Source organism: Mirounga leonina, unplaced genomic scaffold, assembly GCF_011800145.1.
Source record: "Mirounga leonina isolate KUSES-001 unplaced genomic scaffold, KU_Mleo_1.0 Mir_82, whole genome shotgun sequence".
Lineage (NCBI taxonomy): Eukaryota > Metazoa > Chordata > Mammalia > Carnivora > Phocidae > Mirounga > Mirounga leonina.
In genome coordinates, this window is record NW_023270825.1 from 21,343,947 (window position 1) to 21,365,229 (window position 21,283).

The following is a 21,283-nucleotide window of genomic DNA, read 5'->3' on the forward strand; positions in this document are numbered from 1 at the left end:
TATATGCTTTTCTATTGATCTGTTTGTCTACCCCTGAACTGATATCATTTTATCTCCATTATTATAGCTTTCATTATATTTTGGTAAATGATAATGAAAATCTCTTGTCATGTTCCTTGAAAAATCCTGCTGGCATTTTGATTATAATTGCACTGACTACATAGATTAATTTGAAGAGAGATGGTTTCTAATGTTCTTCAATAATGTTTTGTACTTGTATATAAAGGTCTTAACAGCTTTTGTTAGACTTATTCCTAGGTATCTTAGAGTTTTTCTTTCTATTGTGAATGGAATATTTTCTTCTATTACATCTCTGATTGGTTATCTGTAGTATATAGGAGTGCAGTTGGTTTTATATGTGGCTCTTGTATGCAACAATTTTGCTTAATGATCTTATTTTATAATTTAGCAGCTTTCATGTATTACTGTCATGTACTATACACTGTGTAGATAATCATATATGAAATGAAAGGCAATTTAGTCTCTAACTTTATAATTCTTTGTTGTTGCTTTACTGCACTGGCTAGAAACTTAAGTGCAATGTTGAATAGAAACAAAGATAGCAAGAATTCTTGCTTTATTTCTGTTTTTATAGGGATGCTTCTAAAGTGTTAATCTTGTTGCATATTGTTTGCTACTGGTTTTTTCAGTGCTGTCTTTTTTCAGATTAAGAACATTGCCTTCTATCCTAGGTTTCCAAGATTTTACTCTAGTTTATTTTTTTAGTTTTAGTTTCACTCTATTTTGTGACTGGTTTCATGGATATGAATTAATTACTTCTTGGTCAATTATTTTTTAATCTGTAGTGTTCCTCTTGATATTAGCATTCTTTGAGTTACTGTTTTCTTGACATGATTTTTCTGTTATATTTTAATCCTTCCTTTGTAACTTATTTTTGTATGTTTCTTATAAACACCTTATAGCTGGACTTTAAAAATCTCATTTGATAAATTATGTCTTTTAATGGCTGGGTTAGTCGGTTTATACTTAAAATTATTGATGCATTTGGAAATGTTTTTATCCTTTTATTTGTTTTTTTAACATCTCTTCTTTTTTTGTTGTTGGTTCCCCCCCCTTTTTTTTTGTTTTGTACTGGATTAAAATTTGTTATATATTCATTTTTATACTTCTGACTTTGATTAGATTTCCATTTTTTAGATGGTTATTCTCAAATTTAAAAATTGCATCTATACAAATTCTTCTAAGAAATCTGTGCTCTAAGCACAGTGATTTCCTTTCCATGTCTTATTAGAACACTTCTGACCCTCAGCAAACTTACATCTTCTCATCCTTCAGGTTTAATTGTTGCCACCTCTTCAGAGAGAACTGCCCTGCCCCTCCCTTTTCTAAAATAGCTCTTTTCGGGCAACCCTGTTGGGACGCCTCTCACTCTTAAGAGCTTTTTCTGTATCTTCACTTAATAAACTTTTATCTCTATACTCACACACAAAAAAATAGCTCTTTTCTGGAATGCCTGGTGGCTCATTTGGTTGAGCCTTTGACTCTTGATTTTGGCTCAGGTCGTAATCTCAAGGTTCTGAGATCAAGCACTGAGTGGAGCTCCATGCTCACCAGGGAGTCTGCTTGAAATTTTCTCCCTCTGTCCCCCTCTCCCCCAAATAAATAAATAAATCTTTAAAGAATAAAGTAGCTCTTTTCTGCCGCATTGTTTTCTGTCATGTCATATTTATCTTTTCATAGCACTTAACACCATCTATAATTGTATATTTGTTTGTTATTGTATGTCTTCCCCACTAAAATGGGAACTCTGTTGGCAGGAACTTTGTCCATCACACCTGTTTTGTGGGGCATGTAATGCAGTGTTTATCTCCCACGGCAGACAGTCTGTGAATAGTTCTTGAAGGAATGACCATTGTTTTCACATGTGAGTGACCATTTGGCTGCATGCAACACTCTTGGTTAAAAAAACAAACTTTTTTCTTTCTCAAAGGTTTGTCTCTGTTGTATTATCCTACTGCTCTTATTCCTGCAGAGAAGAAAGTGAATGTTAACAAATTTGTTCAACTTTGAAGTTGAGTATGTAGCAGTTGGAATGATTTAACTGAAATCCCACAAGCATTCTTCAAGAATTAAGACAATCACAATTAAATTTTAACTTTTTAGAAAGAATATTTTGATATGGTACTTTACTGTTTTTCATATTATGTTGGGAATTTAGGACAGCTAAATTTCTGATTTCTTGGTGCCTAACAGATGAAGTTAGAAAAAAATTTAGAACTGCTCAGATATATGAATTCTGAAACTAAGATCTCTTTAAGATATTAATTATGGATTTCTGAAACTGTTAATTCAACTGTGGGGTTGTGAATGAACCAACACCTCATGAGGTTCCCATTATGGGTCAATATCAAAGGCTGATTGACTTTGGTTTGGAGACATAGCAAATAATGGACAGAAAAGACTTAAGAGATAGTTTTTCGTTTTTAATTTTCAGAATGTTTGAAAATTCTTTTAATATATGTTTTTCACATGATTAACACTACCTGTTTCAAATTTAGGTAAAAGTCTTAGAATACTTGGAAATAGGGAATGACTACATGTTTTTGACCACTAGTCGTCAGTATTGAACCATCAATTGTGACCCAGCAGGCATCCTTCATTAAAGTTGCTAAACTTTCTTGGAAAATGATGATAATATATATACCTCAACTATTAGGGCTCCCTGAAAGTGTACTTGGCACAAACATTGCAACTGAAAAAGAATATAATTAACTATTGCTATTTGGAAATTTAAATTTGAAACAGTGTTGCTTTCTACAGTTGAAAAATAAAATATGACACTTTGAGTATTATATATTAAGAGGATCTGTTATATTTAACACTAAAACTATCATTTTTATGCATTTTTGCCGGAGTTTCTTTTATGCTTCCTATTTAGGGTTACAGTTCTTCCTCCTTCCCTCCCTCCCTCTGTGGAAAAAATCTTTTTACATATAGTAAAACAATTAGAGACTGTAATTTGATATGAGAGTTTATGTCACTGGAATCATGTATTCCCATGCCCTAGTCTATGGTTCATGTATCTAATCTATACAGGAATGTCCCAAAGATACTTTCTCTACATTTTTATCTTATATAGATCCAAACTCTTTCTCCTAATTATCGTTTTCTTTTCCTTGATCATCACTGCCTTTGTACCTTGTTGTCTACTCAACCCAGTTACAGTCATTTGCCACTGGTGTTCTAATGTTGTTTGATTTTCCTTTGTGTGATCTTGTTTGTGTTTCTTTCACCTGATACAAAAGCATTTTTTATAGCTGTATGACTCCTTGCATTTCTAGTTAATTTACATTTTTATTCAGTACCCTAGATTTTTGTGTGTGTGTGTGTGTATGTGTAAATACTGAAGCTGTGGTATTATTACTCAAGAAATGAGAAATTGTTTAGATTTTTCTATCTTTTATGGTCAAGTTAGAACACTGTTTACACCTATAACCTTATGTTGTCAGTCCATGGGCTTATTTGGCAGTGAGAAAAAGTTGTCCAGTTTCCTATTTTTCATCTGAGATCGAGAACCTGAAGCATTGTTAGGCAATATCAGACTTGGATGGGAATCAAGTTAGAGTGGTGCTGTGATTTAAAGCCACAAAGCCTGGGCAGACTTGGGTTGCTGGAGCTCCATTTCCTGTTCTTTCCCCTCCTGACCTGGGAACTTGAATAGAAGGTACTAAATTGTGGGTTTTTTTGTGTGGTTCAGCCTAGTAAGTAGCTCCTATGATTTATTTCTTCTAAAAGGATGGATACTCGTCTTGATGACAAAAGCAATGTTAACTTTATAGTAAAAAATTTTTATGTGGTTCCTGTATGTTCTCGCCTTTACCATTTCTCTCATCCTTCACATCCTGTCCATCATTAACTCTGTCATCTCTATTTATTTTTAAAGATTTTGTTCACTTTAGAGAATAGATGGAGGGAGAGAGAAAGATAGAGAGGACAAGCAGGAGGAAGAGTAGAGGAAGAGGGGCAAGCAGACTCCGTGCTGAGCGGACACAGGGCTTGATCCCATGATCCTGACATCATGACATGAGCCAAAATCAAGAGTCAGACGCTTAATGGACTGAGCCACCCAGGCACCACATCAGTAATATTTAATAAATATTTTCTGAATTGATCACTCCTCATCCCCTCCATCACTACTACTCTCATCTATCCTCTTGTCTCTATTTTCTCCTGCTTGGGCTGGTGCAGTAGCCAGCCCCCTTGCTCCGATTCTTACCTTCCTACAGTCTTTTCCCCACAGAACCAGATAGTGCCACATCATTCTTCAGAACTCTTCAGTGGTTTCTTTATGATATTCAGAATGAAATATAAAGTCCTCTGCCTACAAGACCCATCTTAGGGTTCCTGCATGCCCACTCCCCTAATTCTCTGTCGTTCTTCTTGTCCACTCTAGGCCAACTACACTTGCCGCCTTGCTTTTCCTGAGACATGCCGGGCACCCTCCTGCTTTTGGACATTTGCACTTTCCATTTCCAGAGCCAGGAATTTTCAACTCTGGAAACAGTTGCATTGCTGTTTACCCTCATGTCATTCAGAGCCCTACTTCAGCAAGACCTTATTAACTATCCTAGATAAACCCATTCTTCACTCCTGAGCCTCTTAAACTGCCATATTTTTTTTTATTAGTGCTTTTTGTTGTCATCTGTCCGCCCCCTGACCAGAATGCAGGCTTTATGAAGGCAGGCACTTTGTTCACTGCTGTATCTACAGTACCTAGAGCTATGGCTGGCATGGAATAAGGGCCCAATAAGTGTTTCTTGGAGGAAGTGATGAATAAATATTGTCTACTATATAGTCAGAACTATACATAGTAAAATATTCAGCCTATACCTTCACGTAGTTAGTATATGCCAGGTACTGTGCTGCAGACTAGAGATTTAATGGTACTTAAAGCATTGTTTTGACTTTGACAGACCCCCAGTTTAGCTGAGAAAGAAATGTTAATAATCTCTCTAATTCACTAAGCGTGTTATTTCAGTTTTGAAATAGGCTTCAGAGGAGCCCAGAGGGGAAATAGTTATCTCTTCTTTTTTCAACTTTTTTTTTTATTATGTTACGTTAATCACCGTACATTACATCATTAGTTTTTGATGTAGTGTTCCATGATTCATTGTTTGTGTATAACACCCAGTGCTTCATGCAGTACATGCCCCTCTTTAATACCCATCACCAGGCTAACCCATCCCCCCAACCCCCTCCCCTCTAGAACCAATAGTTATCTTTTCTTAACCCTCTGGGAAAATTTGGGTGGAAGAAGTGGCATTTTTGCTGAGACTTTGTGTTTTCAAATCATTTTAGGTATTTCTTTTATGAATGTGATTCTATCCCATTGCTTATTGCTACATGATAAGCACTTTACCAATCCATGGCCGAAATACGTATTTAAATTCTGATTCAATATAGTTTTGATTTACAATATTGTTCTTTGTCTTACTATTTTATACCATGTTATTTTCTCTTCTCTTCTGTGTTTGTTACCTGTGAATTACTTATTTTTTTGCAAAGATAAACACTTTTCTGTAAGGTTGTGAAAGAACCATTAATGTTACCATGCTGATAAAAAGGAAATAGATGGAAAAGAATGATTTTCTATTTTAGGATTTGTCTTTCAAAGCCGGTTGAACACTATTTGGCATAGCTTGAAACGTGCAGGTCCAAGACATCATGTTCTCCAGTCTTCTTCCTTAGTCTTTTTCTTGATTACCTCTTTGCCTCCTGCCCCTTCCCCTGCTGACTTAATACCTGTAAGTCTGTTTTATTAGGCTTTGATCATTTCAGATGACAATAAAACCCTTTTAATATTTTTTTCTGTAGAAAATATCATTTTCCCCAGAACTCCTTGTAGAAGAGAAGCTGGAAGAGATCTTGTATGTTGTCTCTTTCAACCTTGTACTCACTCAGTACTTGAATTTCCATTCACAGAGCATAATTCCCATGTGGTTCATGCATATTATAGACAGTTTCCACAAGCCATGTTCCCTCTTTCTTTTATTGGGTAGTATTGATAGTAATAGCTGGTTGGATTAAAGAATATTCCAGATCATATATTTCAGGAGCCTGCTATTTAATATTGATAAAACAAAAGTTGAAAGTATAGAACTGTATCCTACATCATAAGAGAAGTAAAATGCCAAGTGTTAGGATGCTAGGGAAGGTTTTTGGGTTCCTTTGAAGGGTGCAGTTTTATGAGATGATGTGTAGATGTCAGTTGTCCTGAGATTCTTAAAATCTCATTTCTGTATAATTAACACCTATGTCATCTCTTCTTAGACTTTTTACTTTATTAAGAAAATATTATCTAAGGATGTTAATTATTAATTATTAAATGTTTGCAGTGTACTTTCTATCCCCTTTCACCTCTCCATTTCAACATTTCTCCAAAATCCTCCAATGTATGTAACTATTTATTTTATTTTTTATTGTGTTAATTACCATACATCATTAGTTTTTGAAGTAGTGTTCCATGATTCATTGTTTGTGTGTAACACCCAGTGCTCCATTCAGTATGTGCTCTCTTTAATACCATCACCAGGCTAACCCATCCCCCCACCTCCCTCCCCTCTAGAACCCTCAGTTTGTTTCTCAGAGTCCATAGTCTCTCATGGTTGATCTCCCCCTCTGATTTCCCCCCTTCATTTTTCCTTTCCTATTATCTTCTTTTTTTTTTTTTTAACATATAATGTATTATTTGTATGTAACTATTTATTATTATTCAAATGTTTTTGAATAAGCTGTGTTTTTCAGGTTATCTTCCTGGGTTGATCAGTTTGCTTGTAGCTTCTTTGTTCCTATCCTCATTGAAGTTAGTCCTCATACAGTTTTTTTGTTTTACTTTCTTTTCTTTTTTTTCCTGATCATTTGCTCTCTAGGTTCTTGAAGAGTCATTTCTTATTTTCTCCAAAATGACCATTATGGCCTCTGACTCCTTTCTTTATTTCACCTATTCTTTAAGCATGTGTATAGATGTTCTTGTAAAGAACCTCAGAATCTGTTTGGAAATAGTTGAGGTTTGCATTATGAATAAATACTCTTATTGCTGTTGTGAGTTGCAATCAAGTCTGACACATTTTATGTTCATACCATATATGACGAGATCTTAAAGTATTGTTTAATCACATTTATTTTGCTGTGTGTACTTACTTGTTCTTGCTAATATTGTCATTGTAAACTATAACAAATAAGGCTAGCATGAATCTGTGCGAGTCCCTTTGTGTAGCAACATATGCAAATAGACATTTAATGCTGCTAATGTTATGATGATGGTGAAAAATATCTGTGCTCTTGTTGACTGAACAGCTGCCTGACAATAGCCTGAGATTTTCTGAGTGCAGGATTTGTTTAATTTCTACTTTGTGCTTTTCTTGAAGAGTGTAATGTTTCTATCTACATTTTCAGTGAATTTATCCTAGACCATCTGTTTATAAAGCTCTTTTCCATCATTATCAATTAATATTTATTGGGCAACTACTGAGTGCATAGTAATGTTGTGTAAACAAAGACCACTCTGCTACAGATAGACTTACTCATTGACTTGGTACTGTTTTATTTTGATTAGAAAATAGTAAAAAAAAAATTCAAAGGATAAAATAACATCCTCTAACTCTAAGCAATGAAAGGTGTTATATATTTACAGGGCATTCTGCTCAAATACATATAAAACTTGAGAAATTTTATTTTAATATTTTTTAAACTTGAGAAATTTAAAATTTTTGTAATTATTTATGATCTTCTGTTTGTCAACAATTCTAACTCAGTGGTCCTGTATTTAGAAAGTCAAATGAAGTATCATATTGCTCTGGGGTTTCTAATAAAACTCTGAGTGTCCTTTTTCAAAGAGGAAACTACTCAGATAAAAACAGACCCTCCACTAAGAGCCTTTGCTTTTTGATTTTGAAGGAAATCCTGGAAAGTGCACTTGTTGGGCTCGCATTTAACTTTACTTGCAAGATTATTCGTAAGTGAAAGATTGCATAAAAATAAAATCCGTTCCAGTAAAAGCAGTGGCATTTTAGGGAATAATACTCATTACCATTGTTGCTTTTGAATTAAAGAAGGCAAAAGACTTGTATGTCTTTTTAGCAAACCAACTTTGTAGGCAGTAATTAAGGTTTTGTTTTGCAGATTGGCAAATTTAATAACATTTAAAGAATGAAATCCTGACAGTAGTCAATAGGGATTTTACTTTTAAGTTATTTTTATAGTTCTGGTAGATCTTGCTGATTCATCCAGGGTCTCTGGCCTAGTTAGTCTTCCATGTGGCCTTTGGCTAAGGTTTAGGGTAAGGACTATGACCATGGAACAGAGCAAAGGGAATTGGCTCTCATGGTGATTGAACCCATGACCTTGGTTGGCTTCGTTGGCAAAGGATGCCCCAGCCAGTCACAGACTCCATAAATATGGACATAGTAGAAACAGGAAGTTTCCTATTCATTGGGGAAAATAGGTCAGTAATAAGTGACCATATATCCTACCAAAATCATTTCTATAAAAGCTCTTCAGATTCCTGAAAAAATAAACACCTTATCATAAGAAGACAAAAAAGAAAAAAAAATAGACATCTGGGCCATTCTCAAAGAGAAGCTTTGAGTTTTATGTTTCAAGACCTCAGGTATCTTTAAAGAACATCATTAAGGATTAGAGTTACCATCAGAAGTAACTACTGATAAATCTCACCTAACTGCATGATACTTGATATTACTCTGCCTTTTGAAAAACAGGAATGGTTGTATCTTGTGACTCCACACACAATGTGCTTACCACTTCCATCTGGAAAATACACATAATTCAACTGGCAGCAGGTTTTTAGAAATTCTCCCTCTGATATCCCAAAAATCTGTATGGTGTTATAATAGTAATGATCACAACTGGGTTCTCTTTGGACTTTATCATGCAGGTCTACTTTAACTTACTAAACTTTTTCTTTTTTTTTTTTAGTGGTAGTTTGTATAGAATTTTTGTTCCTTGGTTATGGCTGAAAAATAAATTTCTTTGAACAATTTAAGTAAAATCTAGCTATTTTTGAGTTAAATATTGGTTCAGGGATTTAGAATATGAATGCATTGTTTTCTGTCTTGAAAAGAAATTTTTTTTTTTTGTTTGGTTTTTGTTGGCACAGATAATCCCCAACTGGATGAATTTAAAGGCTAAAATTTTCCATGACTTTAGCTAGTTCTCATGTGGGAGGAATCTCTAACTTGATTTAGGAAAAAACAAAATTTAGAAATTCACAGAGCTTGACAGAAATAAAATCTATGTTAATTTAAGTGAGTAGTAGTAGTCCTGAGCGATAAAATCCTGCTGCATTATGCATATATATTCCTTTTCAAAATATGTATTATTCTATTGATATTTGATGGTTTTTAGAGTTGTGATTTAGGTTTTCAAAAGAGAATTTTGGAAATAGACACCAGATTTCCAAATCTTTTAAAAAAATCTCAATTAAATATGTTTCTTATTACAGTATTTTATACATATTAAGTACTTAATGTTTTTTCTTGATTTGAAATATAACAAATGTTCTTAAAGCTATTTAAAATTTTCAATATACATTAATATAAACTTTTAACTTTATAGTTCATGTGGTCTACTTTGGATCAGAATTACATTATATTGTGAAGCTTAAAATATTTGCTAACTTTTATTTTGTACCTACATGAAGAATTTAATTATAAAAATATATTCAAATGAGCTATGAAACAATGAAAAGACATAGAGGAACTTTAAAGGCATATTATTAAGTGAAAGAATAATCTGAAAAGACTACATACTGTATGATTCCAACTATATGACATTCTGGGAAAGAAAAACCATGGAGTCAGTAAAGAGATCAGTAGTTGCCAGAATTTGGGAGATAAGGGATGAATAGGTAGAGCACAGGATTTTTAGTGAAAATACACTATGAAAATACACTATGATACTGTAATGATGGATACCTGTCATTATATATTTGTTCAAATGCATAGAGTGTACAGCACCAAAAATGAACCCTAATGTAAATTGTGAGTGATTATAATGTGTTAGTGTAGGTTCATCACTTGTAACAATGTACTACTTTGTTGAAGATGTTGATAATGGGGAAGTTATGCATGTATGAGGACACTGGTGTATATGGGAACTCCATTTCCCTCTCAGTTTTGCTATGAACCTAAAAGTGCTATTAAAAAAAAAAAAGTCTTTAATAATACATAGTAAGAGCAGTAGTTTTCTAATTCTCAGTGACATGACCTCATTCTTTGTTACTGGGGAAAAAAATCTGACTTGGAAGTTTGTACCTTTTAAAGGGTAATGTTACTGACCTATTGTTCCATGTGAGCAGATTTGTTTTTCTATAGTTTTTGTTGGTTTACCAGTGAGTCATCTGCATGTTCTTGTCCTTGTGACCAAAGTCATGCACTTGGAGCACTGCTGACTGGTTAGGATGAGACAGGATAGTTTATGTTCATCATTTTTTGTTTGTTTGTTTTTGTTTAAATTTCCGTGGCCTGTGTGGGAGTTAACATAGGACCTACCTCTGTTTCATTCCAGCTCCATTCTTACCCAAGCGGGCTGGTCCCTTTTCAGTAGACAAAGGGCCTTTAATTCCCTATTCTTTATTTTTTGAGTGTGTTATTTTTTAGAGCCTCTTGATAAATATGCCTCCTGTCAAAGTTGTGGGAGTTTTTATGGTCAGATGAGATGTCTACAAACATCTTCCTTTTCTCCTTTCCTTTACTTTCTAAAGGAAAAGGCTGCTTTTTTTAAAAAAATATATGTAACCATGAGAATTCAGAATCCTCTACCTCTAAAGAACTACAGTAGTATAATACTCAGTATGTTAGTCTTTTTAATGGAAATAGGCACACTTAAGGAAAAGAAGAAAAATTGTTGTTATTAAAGATTTAAATGTGCTCCAGGGACGCACTATTAAGGCTCAGTGTTGTTGCCGTAATCTTAAATGTGTAAAAGACAATCTGAATCCTGGAGCAGGGCACATGATAGCTTTATAGCTAAACTGCTTTTAGGGGAAAAAAAAAACCCACACTTTAAAAAGCAAAATAACATAATAATAGAAATTCATTGGCATGTGATTTTTTTTCTCTTTTTATAACTGCTTCTACTGGGTCAGTTTTAATATAATTCTCATTGCTTGATCTAAGGCAAATGGAAAAGAAATATAGTGCAGCCTCATACACTTAAAAAGATAGTAGATTAAAGTTTATTATTAAGGTTTAAAGAAATAGCTTGTGATTTTGGGGATTCAGTTTTTAAAGTCTTTCTCCTTGAGTGTTATTCGTGTTTTCAGAAGTTAAAAGTGCATTAATATGTTTTTACTAGGTCTTAAGAGTTAGATTTTCTTTGTCTTTCATTTTAAACTAGCTAATGTAGAAAATATGTTCAGTATTCTGGGCTAGATATTGCATGTGTGTTTACTTGTTTACTGACCGATGGTCTGTAGGAAGCAGAAATAATGCTCAAACTTAATGACATTTCTAGATGATATGGTGGATATAGAGTAATTTGCTTTGGGTTGCTCCTTTAGACCTCACTTTGGCTCCTCTACTGAAAACAATAGAATTTAAGTTCTCATCGACTAAATTTTTCTAAGACTTATATATCCTTAGAGTAAAAGGAGAAAAAAAAAAAGGGGGGTATTAAATAAGATTTTGGGCACCAAAGTACAACTATAGTAGAAAAGTATATTATTTGGAAAAGCGATATTATAAATAACTGGTCAGATGTTGAAGGTAGAAAGTAATGAGGAAAGGACATTTTTTTTTTTTGCAGATTTCTAGGTATCCAAAAGAATTAGAGGTTCTTTTATTCAACTAGCTCATATATGGAAATTAGGATTTTAAAAAAAAGTTGACTTTCTGAAGAATTATGTTATTGTAAGGTATAATTCCATGTTCTAAAACACAATTTGTTTAATTAAAGTTCAGCTTATTGATTTCTATTTCTTTAACATCAAGTAAAATTATTAATATTTATACTAATTATAAAAAATGAAGATTAAATATCTATTAGTATGAGCATAAAAATAATTTCTCACATTGCCCTTTTGGGGGGAATGAATTCTGGTAACTGATAAGTCTTCACAGGGTCAGGGAAGTAGGGGTGTTGGGTGTGTTTACAAGCATAACTGTTCAAAATTGAATACTGGAATAGAGGCAAACTGCTCTGCAGAACCTGGAGAGGGAGTTTTAGAAGGTTGTGGGGAAGGTCCAGAAGGTGCAAAGAAAGTAAACAATGAGGATGGACAAGATGTAAGGGGACAGGGAGGTAGCCCAAGAGAATTAAGAGAACAGCCAGTGTTTGGTGGGGCTTTGAGGAGTGTATTCCATCGATCTATAATAGTTTTATATAAATTCCAGATCACTTATTAGTGTTTTGGGGGTAAGCAAGTTATCTTGGGGTAAATGCAGAGAGTTTTAGCGTTCCACGTACTGGTAGGAACTGACCTCTGAGTTAATTTACTAGGAATCTGGGTGGCATTAGATTACAAGGTTTGGTGGGGGAACATTTTGTAGACTAAAAAAGGCCTGATAGTGTTATCTTTGCTCTGGCTTTGAACTAAAATTGGTAGGTGAAACTTTAAGGATATTTGTATAGTCTCAAAGTATCTACCAAAATAAGTGTTAATTACTTTAGTGGTTTTTAACATAGCACCACACGTTTTTTGATATTTTCCCTCCACAGGGAAGTGGAGCTTAATTTTCCTTTTGAATTGGAGTGGCTTCTGCTCAGGAGTTTGAATCCAGAATCAGAGGCTATTTATAGTTTAATTAAACTTACCAGCTGCCAGAGGAAGTCTTCCTTGTAATAACCCCCCACCCCCACCATGGAAAAAGCCCAGGCTGGTTTTTAGCTCAATGAAAAAATATTGAAAAGATAACCAATTAAGTTTAACTCATTTAAAACAAAATGGGGCTAGGTTGAAATGATGATGTTGAGAAGTGAAATAGTTGAAAACTTTATGAAATGATTAAAAAATGTAGCAACAACATCTTTTATCTTTTCATTCTCTTACACACGCATGTTGGCTGGGGAAAGCGTCATGGAAAGAATAAAGATGCCTGCAGTCAGTTTCAGGTTTCTAGGGTAATTTAGTGCAGGCAAAATTTATAAACACATCCTTGAATAGATTATGCATATAGAATTAAATATTATTACAAATTCCACTTACCCTACAAGAAAGGACAAATACCAAACATCAAAATCATTTGATAACTACCTGAAAAGCAGTACGATTCAACTACTTGTACCCCACTTTCCCTCTTAATAAAATTGGCTTAATAATAACTTATGGATTTATAAATGATGTGGTTTGAAATGTTGGGGTTCAGAGCTGACGGCCAAGAAAGAATTCTTGAGATCTCTTTGGTGCAAAAGGGTTTTTTTTTTTTTTTTTTAAGATTTTATTTATTTATTTGATAGAGCACAGGCAGGCAGAGGAGTGGCAGGCAGAGGGAAAGGGAGAAGCATGCTCCCTGCAGGGCAAGGAGCCCGTTGCGGGCCAATCCCAGGACCCTGGGATCATGACCGGAGCTGAAGGCCGTTGCCCAACCGAGCCACGCAGGTCCCCCATAAGGGTGGCTTTATTGAAGCACAGGGACAGGACCCATGGGCGGAAAGAACTGCACAGGGATCATGAGGAGTGGCCAATTATATACTTTCAAATTGGGAGGGGGTTAGGGATGGCACAAACCTCTGAGGTATTTTGGAGGCAGATTTCCAGGGCCTTGATGAGGGGACTACTGTTAGGAAAAGGTCATTTATTTATTTATTTATTTATTTATTTTTGGGAAAGGTCATTTATTACTGTTTAGTAAAAACTCAGTCATGAGACCCTTCAGATGTATATCGATGGGTCGTATGCTTGGAAGATGATTGCTAACATATATCTTGGGGGCTAGAGATAAAGGAAGTTTTCAAAGGAATTTTTATATGTTAAAGTAGACTTAGAGGATCTTGGGGGTGAGGATAATGTTAAGCTAAGATTGCATTTTGCCCTTAGCAAACCATTAACATCGAGGCAGCTGAGTTCCTAGAGGAATGTCACTCTGCCTGTTACAAGGACTTGTCAGTGGGCTGTAGGTAGTAAGCAAATCTAATATTTTCTTTTGCCTTTGTTTCCCACATAATAAAGATTAAGTGTATATGTTCAATATATATAATGTATTTAATATGTAAGAAGAAGAACGCCTGGATATAGTGAATGCTGTAAGTGTTGTAATATTATTACTATACTCAAACCAAAATTATTTTTCATTTTGATGATGCCTCTCTGACTTTTTACTCAATTCCTTTTTATTAGAGTTGGAGCCATGGCAGAGGGAGCTGTAATTTCCTGACAGGGGGCCATGGTTATTTTATATGCATGTATATTAGTATCCCCAGCATGGTGCCTGACACATAGTAAATGCACTTAGGAGTTATTTGTTGGATATGTAAGTTAAGGAAGTTGAATATGATCGATTATATTTACATCAAAACAATTTTTTTTAAAGATTTATTTATTTTAGAGAACATGCGCGGGGGGGGGCAGAGGAAGAGGGGGAGAGAGAGAATCTGTAGCAGACTCCCTGCTGAACACAGAGATCCAAGGTAGAGCTGGATCTCACCATCCTGAGGTCATGACTTGAGCCAAAATCAAGAGTCAAATGCTTAACCGACTGAGCCACCCAGGTGCCCCTGCATCAAAATAGTTTTTAACATGTTTTGCTGTTTGTCTAAAAATTGTTTTTCTGTTGAGCACCATAGATCTTGTTGGAGACCTCTGGCATTTGGCTTTTCTCAGTTTGGATGTCCTCTGCACATATACCTTGCTAAGTCTAAATGCTAGAATTATCAAAATTTTTCTTAAATAGAATGCCTTTTAAATGTCATGAAAGATTGCTCCAAGTATATATATTTTTTCTTAAGTTTAATTTTGTTTCACTGTAGAGCAAACCAAAACACACATTTTTCTAGTTACCTTTTGAAATTCAAATTTTCTTTAAGTTCCTTTTTTCCATTTTATTAAAGAGAGACAAATGTAGAAAAGAATGCTTTCTTTTCTCTTTGTTGAAGAATGGTTTGAAGGGCCAGTTCTGTGTAGTGATAAAACATCATACATGTAATAATGATGCAACAAGCATGTTTCTATCTTAAGATATTTTTTCAGAATTTGAAAAATTAGTGAGCTAATTTTTATTATTATGTCTAAATGGTTGAACAGATAATGATTTTTATACTATTATTTCACCGGGCAGTAAGCTTTGTTTCCAAGAGAACTGTTAGCTGTCTACACTCCCTAAATGTGTAACAAAATACCCAAAGATGGGAAAAAGTGAAACTAAGTGGAAATTGATTAGGAAGATCAAGAAGTTTTTTATATTTGATACAAAAATATATATCACTGCTGAAGTGTTCTTAGGACTTCACTGAATGAGAGGGTTGTAATTCCTTTGTGTATGTTGTACAACTCATAATCCTCTTCTTCCCCCCTTTTCATTAATAAATCCTAATAGTGTCTTTCAGTTCTGTATGTATTTTGGAATAATACATATTTTTTCGTATCTTTCATTCTAGGCATTGAAGAAACAAGAAGCTAAAGCAGATGAAAATGAGGGAGTCATGAAAAACAAGCTAAAACAGACCGAAACTGAGAAGAGTCAAGTAAGATTTTGAAAGTTATCTTTCAAAGAGTAATGCTCTTTGAAATGGGGCCGGTGATACTTGTTGAGTGCCTTGAAAATTGTCCCTGAGATCATTTGTTAGAACACAGTGAAGCCTTTATGTTTTGATGTGGAGTCGCTTGGTTTGATAGCTCTGCTATTCCTGCAGCTTGCTCTGGGAAACATGTACAGGTCATTTGCTACCTTGTCACCTGGCTACTTACTCCCTTTCTAGAGGCCAGTTGAACTTTATCGTTCCTTGCTGGGAAACACTTAGGAAGCTTGACGTTGTTGCAGGGTTATTTAGGAAAGACCTGTTCTTTAAAGGGTGGGTTTTTTGAATATATTCATTTTCATCATAGAAAATCGGTGTAGGCGCATTAAATATTAAGGACTTTTGACCTATATTCATGTCTGTGAATCTATAGAGCCTGTTAGCATGTTAGGCATTTAGAGGACAGCCAACTCTCCTCAGTTTGCAAATGAATAAATTTAAGCATGAGCCCAAGGTAATGAATGATAAAATGAAAATTTGCCCCTGATGTGATGTTCTCTCCTCTGTATCACTCTGTAAATCTACCATTACCTCTTTGATTTTTATTTCACCAACCTATGTCGAGTTAAATGATGCATCCATGCTCCCATTACGGTGAGCAAGTCGTGTCAGGCCATTGTGCTTGCTCTTAAGGAGTTGAGGCTGCTGGTATTATCCAGGGAGCATAACCAGTATGGGCCTTGGTAGATTTTGAAAACATTTTGACTGAAGTGTGATTCCTTCCCTCTTGATTTCCCCAGAGAAACCAGAGGACAAGTGAGATAATATTTTGTGTGGATTCTGTGATTCTATATATAGTTTACTTTTTTTTTAGAATATGATACTTTCGTCTACGGCCATACCACCCTGAACGCGCCCGATCTCGTCAGAATATGATACTTTCTTGGCCACATGTATAATTTTTTTAAAAAACTTATATAACCAAATTTAAAAAGTATTTTGAAATAGTTATAGATTCAGAAGGTGTTGCAAGACAAAATGTAGAGAGAGGTCACATGTGCCCTTCACCCACTTTCCCTCAGCGGTAACATTTTGCATAATTGTCCTTCCATATCCAAACTGAAAAATTGATTTTGGTGCAATCCATAGAATTTATGCAGATTGCACGAACATTATGTGCACTCATTCACGTATGTGGTTCTATGAAGTTGTATCATGTATAGATTCACATTACTGTCACCACAGTGAAGATACAGAACTACAGTGCCCCTTTATGTTACTCCTTGATAGCCATACCTACCCCATGGACAATATTTAAAGGACTAATATATAGGTAGTAGTTTGGTCAAGTGAAATGATAACTTAGGATAACTATCACAAATCTAAGCACTAAATAATATCTTAATATAAATTTGTGGTTTCACAAAACAGCCTGTTACAAAATGGAAACATGTCTAGCATGTGTAATCTCAGGAATGTTAACAAACATGTGTCCCACCTGTAGGGGTGAAAAAGTAATTTTCCCTTTACTCTTCTAGGTTCTTTGGCTGATCTAATAATTAAGTTGACCTAAAATAGATTAACAGGAGAAAAACAAATCTGATATTGTATTTATAGGAGCTGCATAAAAATATGAGCTCAAAGGCAGCCAGGCAGTTGAGGCTTATATACTATCCTGAGCTGAGGAAATGGGATAGAGGTCTTGGGCTTCAAAGGGGAGAAAGACAATTCAGAGGAAGAGGAGAGGAGCAAATGTTTCATAAACAAATGTTTGCCTCGTCTTACAGATAAGTCTTTCATATATAAAAACTTATCTGTGGTAATAGCTCTCTTCCTGGTACAGACTCCCTCTCTAAATTCTTTAATGTAATTCAGGGAGAGGTAAAAAGCTTTTCCTGAGTCTGTTGGGTCTTGATTCCCTTCAGCTCAAAAAATCCTTATGCCAAAGAGGCATATTTTGGGCAGGGCGGGGAGGGTGGTGGCATATTCCTCTCCCCTTCACATCCTTTTATATTTTCAACTTGTAGTAAGCTAGACACATTCAAACTTTTTAGGTATTTTGTCATCTAATTAGCACATTTTCTGTGAATATTTATCTTATGATTATATTATTAAGGAAATTTTAAGTGTCTTATTCTGAAATTAGGTATTTTTAAATTTTAGGAATGTTATGAATATTGGGAAATATTAGGAATGTTGGAATATTAAGAATATACAAAATCACCAATTGGATGAAATATACTTTAGTCATTGGGTCCTTCAAGTTTTTATTCTAATTCAGTTCAATATGACATTACATGTACTAAAGGAAAAAATTGCTTTGGAATTTAGATTACAATGATTTAGAACTGGAGGAATCTCGGAGTTTGTCTAATATAAAGGCCTTATTTTAGAGATGACAGAAAGGAGACCTAGGAAAAGAGTGTCATAGTTGAGATGGGAACTGAACCCCTGAGGTCTGGGCTGGTTCACTTTTTGTTATCCAAATAACATTATTTTCATGGAGGCATTGATATGTTTTGATAGCAAGATCTTTTTTCATATTAGCTGTAAATATCTTCTGAAAAGTTCTCGAGTTTTCTCCTCTTAAACTATGCCCATAATAATTTAGTTATTTTCTGCCCCACTGGACATTTTTCTTTATCCTTTGTTGAAACTCTAGCTTGAACAGGAATTAGAGGTATCCCGAAGGTTACTGAATCAGTCAGAAAGCAGCAGAGAAACACTTCTGCATCAGGTAAGTCTACGCAAGCTAAGATAATCTACTTTTAAATTAAATCAGAATTGAGTCCCCTTTTCTATTAAATGTCTTTGCGAAAGGAAGAAAAAACCCACCTAGGTCTAGAATTTTTTTCCCCTAAGGAATGTATATTAAAACACATAAGCAAAAGATGAAATCCTTTCAGGAAGAGTCAGAGAAAGCTGGTACAAAACCCTGGACCAAGTTCCCACTGTGATGGTGTGTCTTGCTGATTGCTGCTCCAGTTTAGAATTTATCTCTCTTAGCATAACCGGTGTAAAAATGAGAGTGGATGTGTAAGATAAAATTTTCCCAGGGGCTTAATTTTATTCAAGGAGGCACTGGGGAGTGAAGGAAGAAGTAAAATACATGAAACAGACCTTTACATATTCAGGTTACTTTGCATTGTCTTATATTTACGTTTTCAAGTTGCTACCTGCCCCTTTTAACCAAAGATAAAGCTTAATTTTAAAGCATAACATTTTGCAACCCATTAGCCTGTAATGAGAGTTTGGTGCTTCTGCTGTTTAAAGTTCAGCAACTTGAAATAGTCATCTTACATACATTGGATAAGGGCATATAGATTTTTTTTTTTATTTTTAAAATTTTTTATTATTATGTTAATCACCATACATCATTAGTTTTTGATGCAGTGTTCCATGATTCATTATTTGCGTACAACACCCAGTGCTCCATGCAGAACATGCCCTCCTCAACACCCATCACCAGGCCAATCCATCCTCCCACCCCCCTCCCCTCTAGAACCCCCAGTTTGTTCCTTAGAGTCCATCATCTCTCATGGTTCATCTCCCCCTCCGATTTCCCCCCCTTCATTCTTCCCTTCCTGCTATCTTCTTCTTCTTCTTTTTTTTTTAACATATAATGTATTATTTGTTTCAGAGGTACAGATCTGTGATTCAACAATCTGACACAATTCACAGCGCTCACCATAGCACATACCCTAACTGCCTCTCTGCCTGTGTTTGATATAAACTGCACTCGTACCTTTCTGTTTTGAGTTGTGGCTTACATAAGTTGCTATGTAGTCTGCTAGGTAGGTGAAGATGTCAGGCATCATAGATGCTTAAGCATTTTGACAATTAGTGCTGAAAATACACCATGACACCTATTTTACAAAACCTTTAAAAATGTTCACTGGTTTTGTTCTGCAACCATTCTTAAAACGGAATTAATGTTGGCAGAGTTCAGACCTTTTTTTTTTTCCCTGAGCTCTGACTTGTGATTTCTGATCTCATCTTTTGAAGTAAGAGATTACTGTGTTCAGGTTGTCATTGTGACTTTAACTGAGTCTTTTTGAGACTCCTATTTTGTTTAATGATTACTGGGGACATATCTGAAATGTGCTAGGCAATTTGCTAGTCTTTAGAAATGATGAATAACATAGTCCCTGACCTCAAGGAGTTTCTAGTTTATTCAGCAGCATTTATTTCTTATTTTGAACAGTACTTTGATATTAAAATATGCTAAATTGTGATCTTTTCACTTCAGGTTATCAATCAGTAGACCATATTCATATAAAAGAGGAGGAGTGAAAAGTATAAAAACAGTTATGGGGGTGCTTGGGTTAATAGTAGTAGAGTGGACTGAGTTCACAATAAAGGATTTTTTTTTGCGTGTGTGTGTGTGTGTGTCAAATTCTTTGTCCCAGTAGACACAGAGAAGGGGAAAAGACATTCTTTGTGGAAGGAATGGGAGGAGTAAAGAAATAGAGCAAGAGACTATTCCACTGTGCTTGGCATAACAAGGAGGTTAACTTGGCTTCAACTTGTGCTGACAGTAGTCCATTAGAAGTAATATTTTTCCCTAGAAAAATAATTTGAAATAATTTGTAAGTTCAATTATTCTTTTCCTGCATTTAAAACTGATAAAAGTGTCATTTTTGACAATATGTATGTAGGTAGAAGAGCTCCGTACACAACTTATGAAAGCAGAAGGTGATCGAAAGGGTTTACAACATCAAGTATCTCAGATGTCCAAGCAACAGGATGAACAAGGAGATGACTGGAGGTTTAGGAGAGGTATAATTCTGATTTGTAAATGTGTGGGGTTTTTGTTTTTTTTTGATCTTTCTTAAATACTTCCCATTTTCAGAAATGCATTTCATACATTGTGCTCTTGTCATCTTATTTCTTGATCTACTACAAGGTTTTTCAATAAGCTAATCCTAATTTAGCATCAATATTTTATCAGACTTTATTTTTTAGTTTTGTGTTTACAGCAATATTGAGCAGAAGGTACAGAGATTATTCTGTATGCTCCCTGTTCCCACACATGCATAGCCTCCCCCACGATCAACTTCCCCTCACTGGAAATGTGTTTGTTATAACTGACGTACCTACCTTGACACATCGTTGTCATTTAAAGTCCGTGGTTTGCATTAGGATTCACTCTTGGTGTTGTGTATTCTATGGGATTGGACAATGTATAAGTGACAGTTAGGCACCATTACAGTATCATAGAGTAATTTCCCTGTCTTAAAAATCCCTTGTGCTCCACCTTTTCATCCCCCTCTCTGCTCTAACCACTGGCAACCAGATCTTTTTACTGACCCTATACTTTACTTTTTCCAGAATCTAATATAGTTGAATCATACAGCATTTCAGATTAGCTTCTTTCATTTAGTAATATACCTTTATGTTTCCTCCATGTCTTTTCATGGCTTGGTAGTGCTCTCTCTCTCTCTCTCTCTCGCTTGCTCTTTTTTTTTTTTTAGCATTGTCTGAATGTACCACAGTTTATTTATCTATTCCCCTACTGAAGGTCATTTGGTTGCTTTCAAATTAGGCAATTATGAGTAAAGCTGTTATACACCAAACATCTGTATATAGGTTTTTGTATGGACATAAGTTTTCATTTACTTTGGATAAATAC

The 21,283-nt window shown here is 34.9% G+C and overlaps 1 protein-coding gene and 1 long non-coding RNA gene across 2 annotated transcripts in view; one reads left to right on the top strand and one right to left on the bottom strand.

Annotated features, from left to right (window-relative positions):
• CEP128 (centrosomal protein 128) overlaps nt 1-21,283 on the top strand; it is a 394,017-nt gene that overhangs the window by 65,601 nt on the left and 307,133 nt on the right. Inside the window, exons 12-14 of the mRNA XM_034993083.1 lie at nt 15,571-15,657; nt 18,314-18,388; nt 20,310-20,430. Coding sequence (XP_034848974.1) covers nt 15,571-15,657; nt 18,314-18,388; nt 20,310-20,430 — 283 coding nt within the window. The remainder of the gene's footprint in view (nt 1-15,570; nt 15,658-18,313; nt 18,389-20,309; nt 20,431-21,283) is intronic.
• The window catches only part of LOC118002572, a 32,292-nt gene continuing 30,545 nt past the window's right edge, over nt 19,537-21,283 (bottom strand). Inside the window, exons 3-4 of the long non-coding RNA XR_004677069.1 lie at nt 20,752-20,817; nt 19,537-20,215 (exon numbers count right to left, since the gene is read on the bottom strand). This is a non-coding gene — a long non-coding RNA (uncharacterized LOC118002572). The remainder of the gene's footprint in view (nt 20,216-20,751; nt 20,818-21,283) is intronic.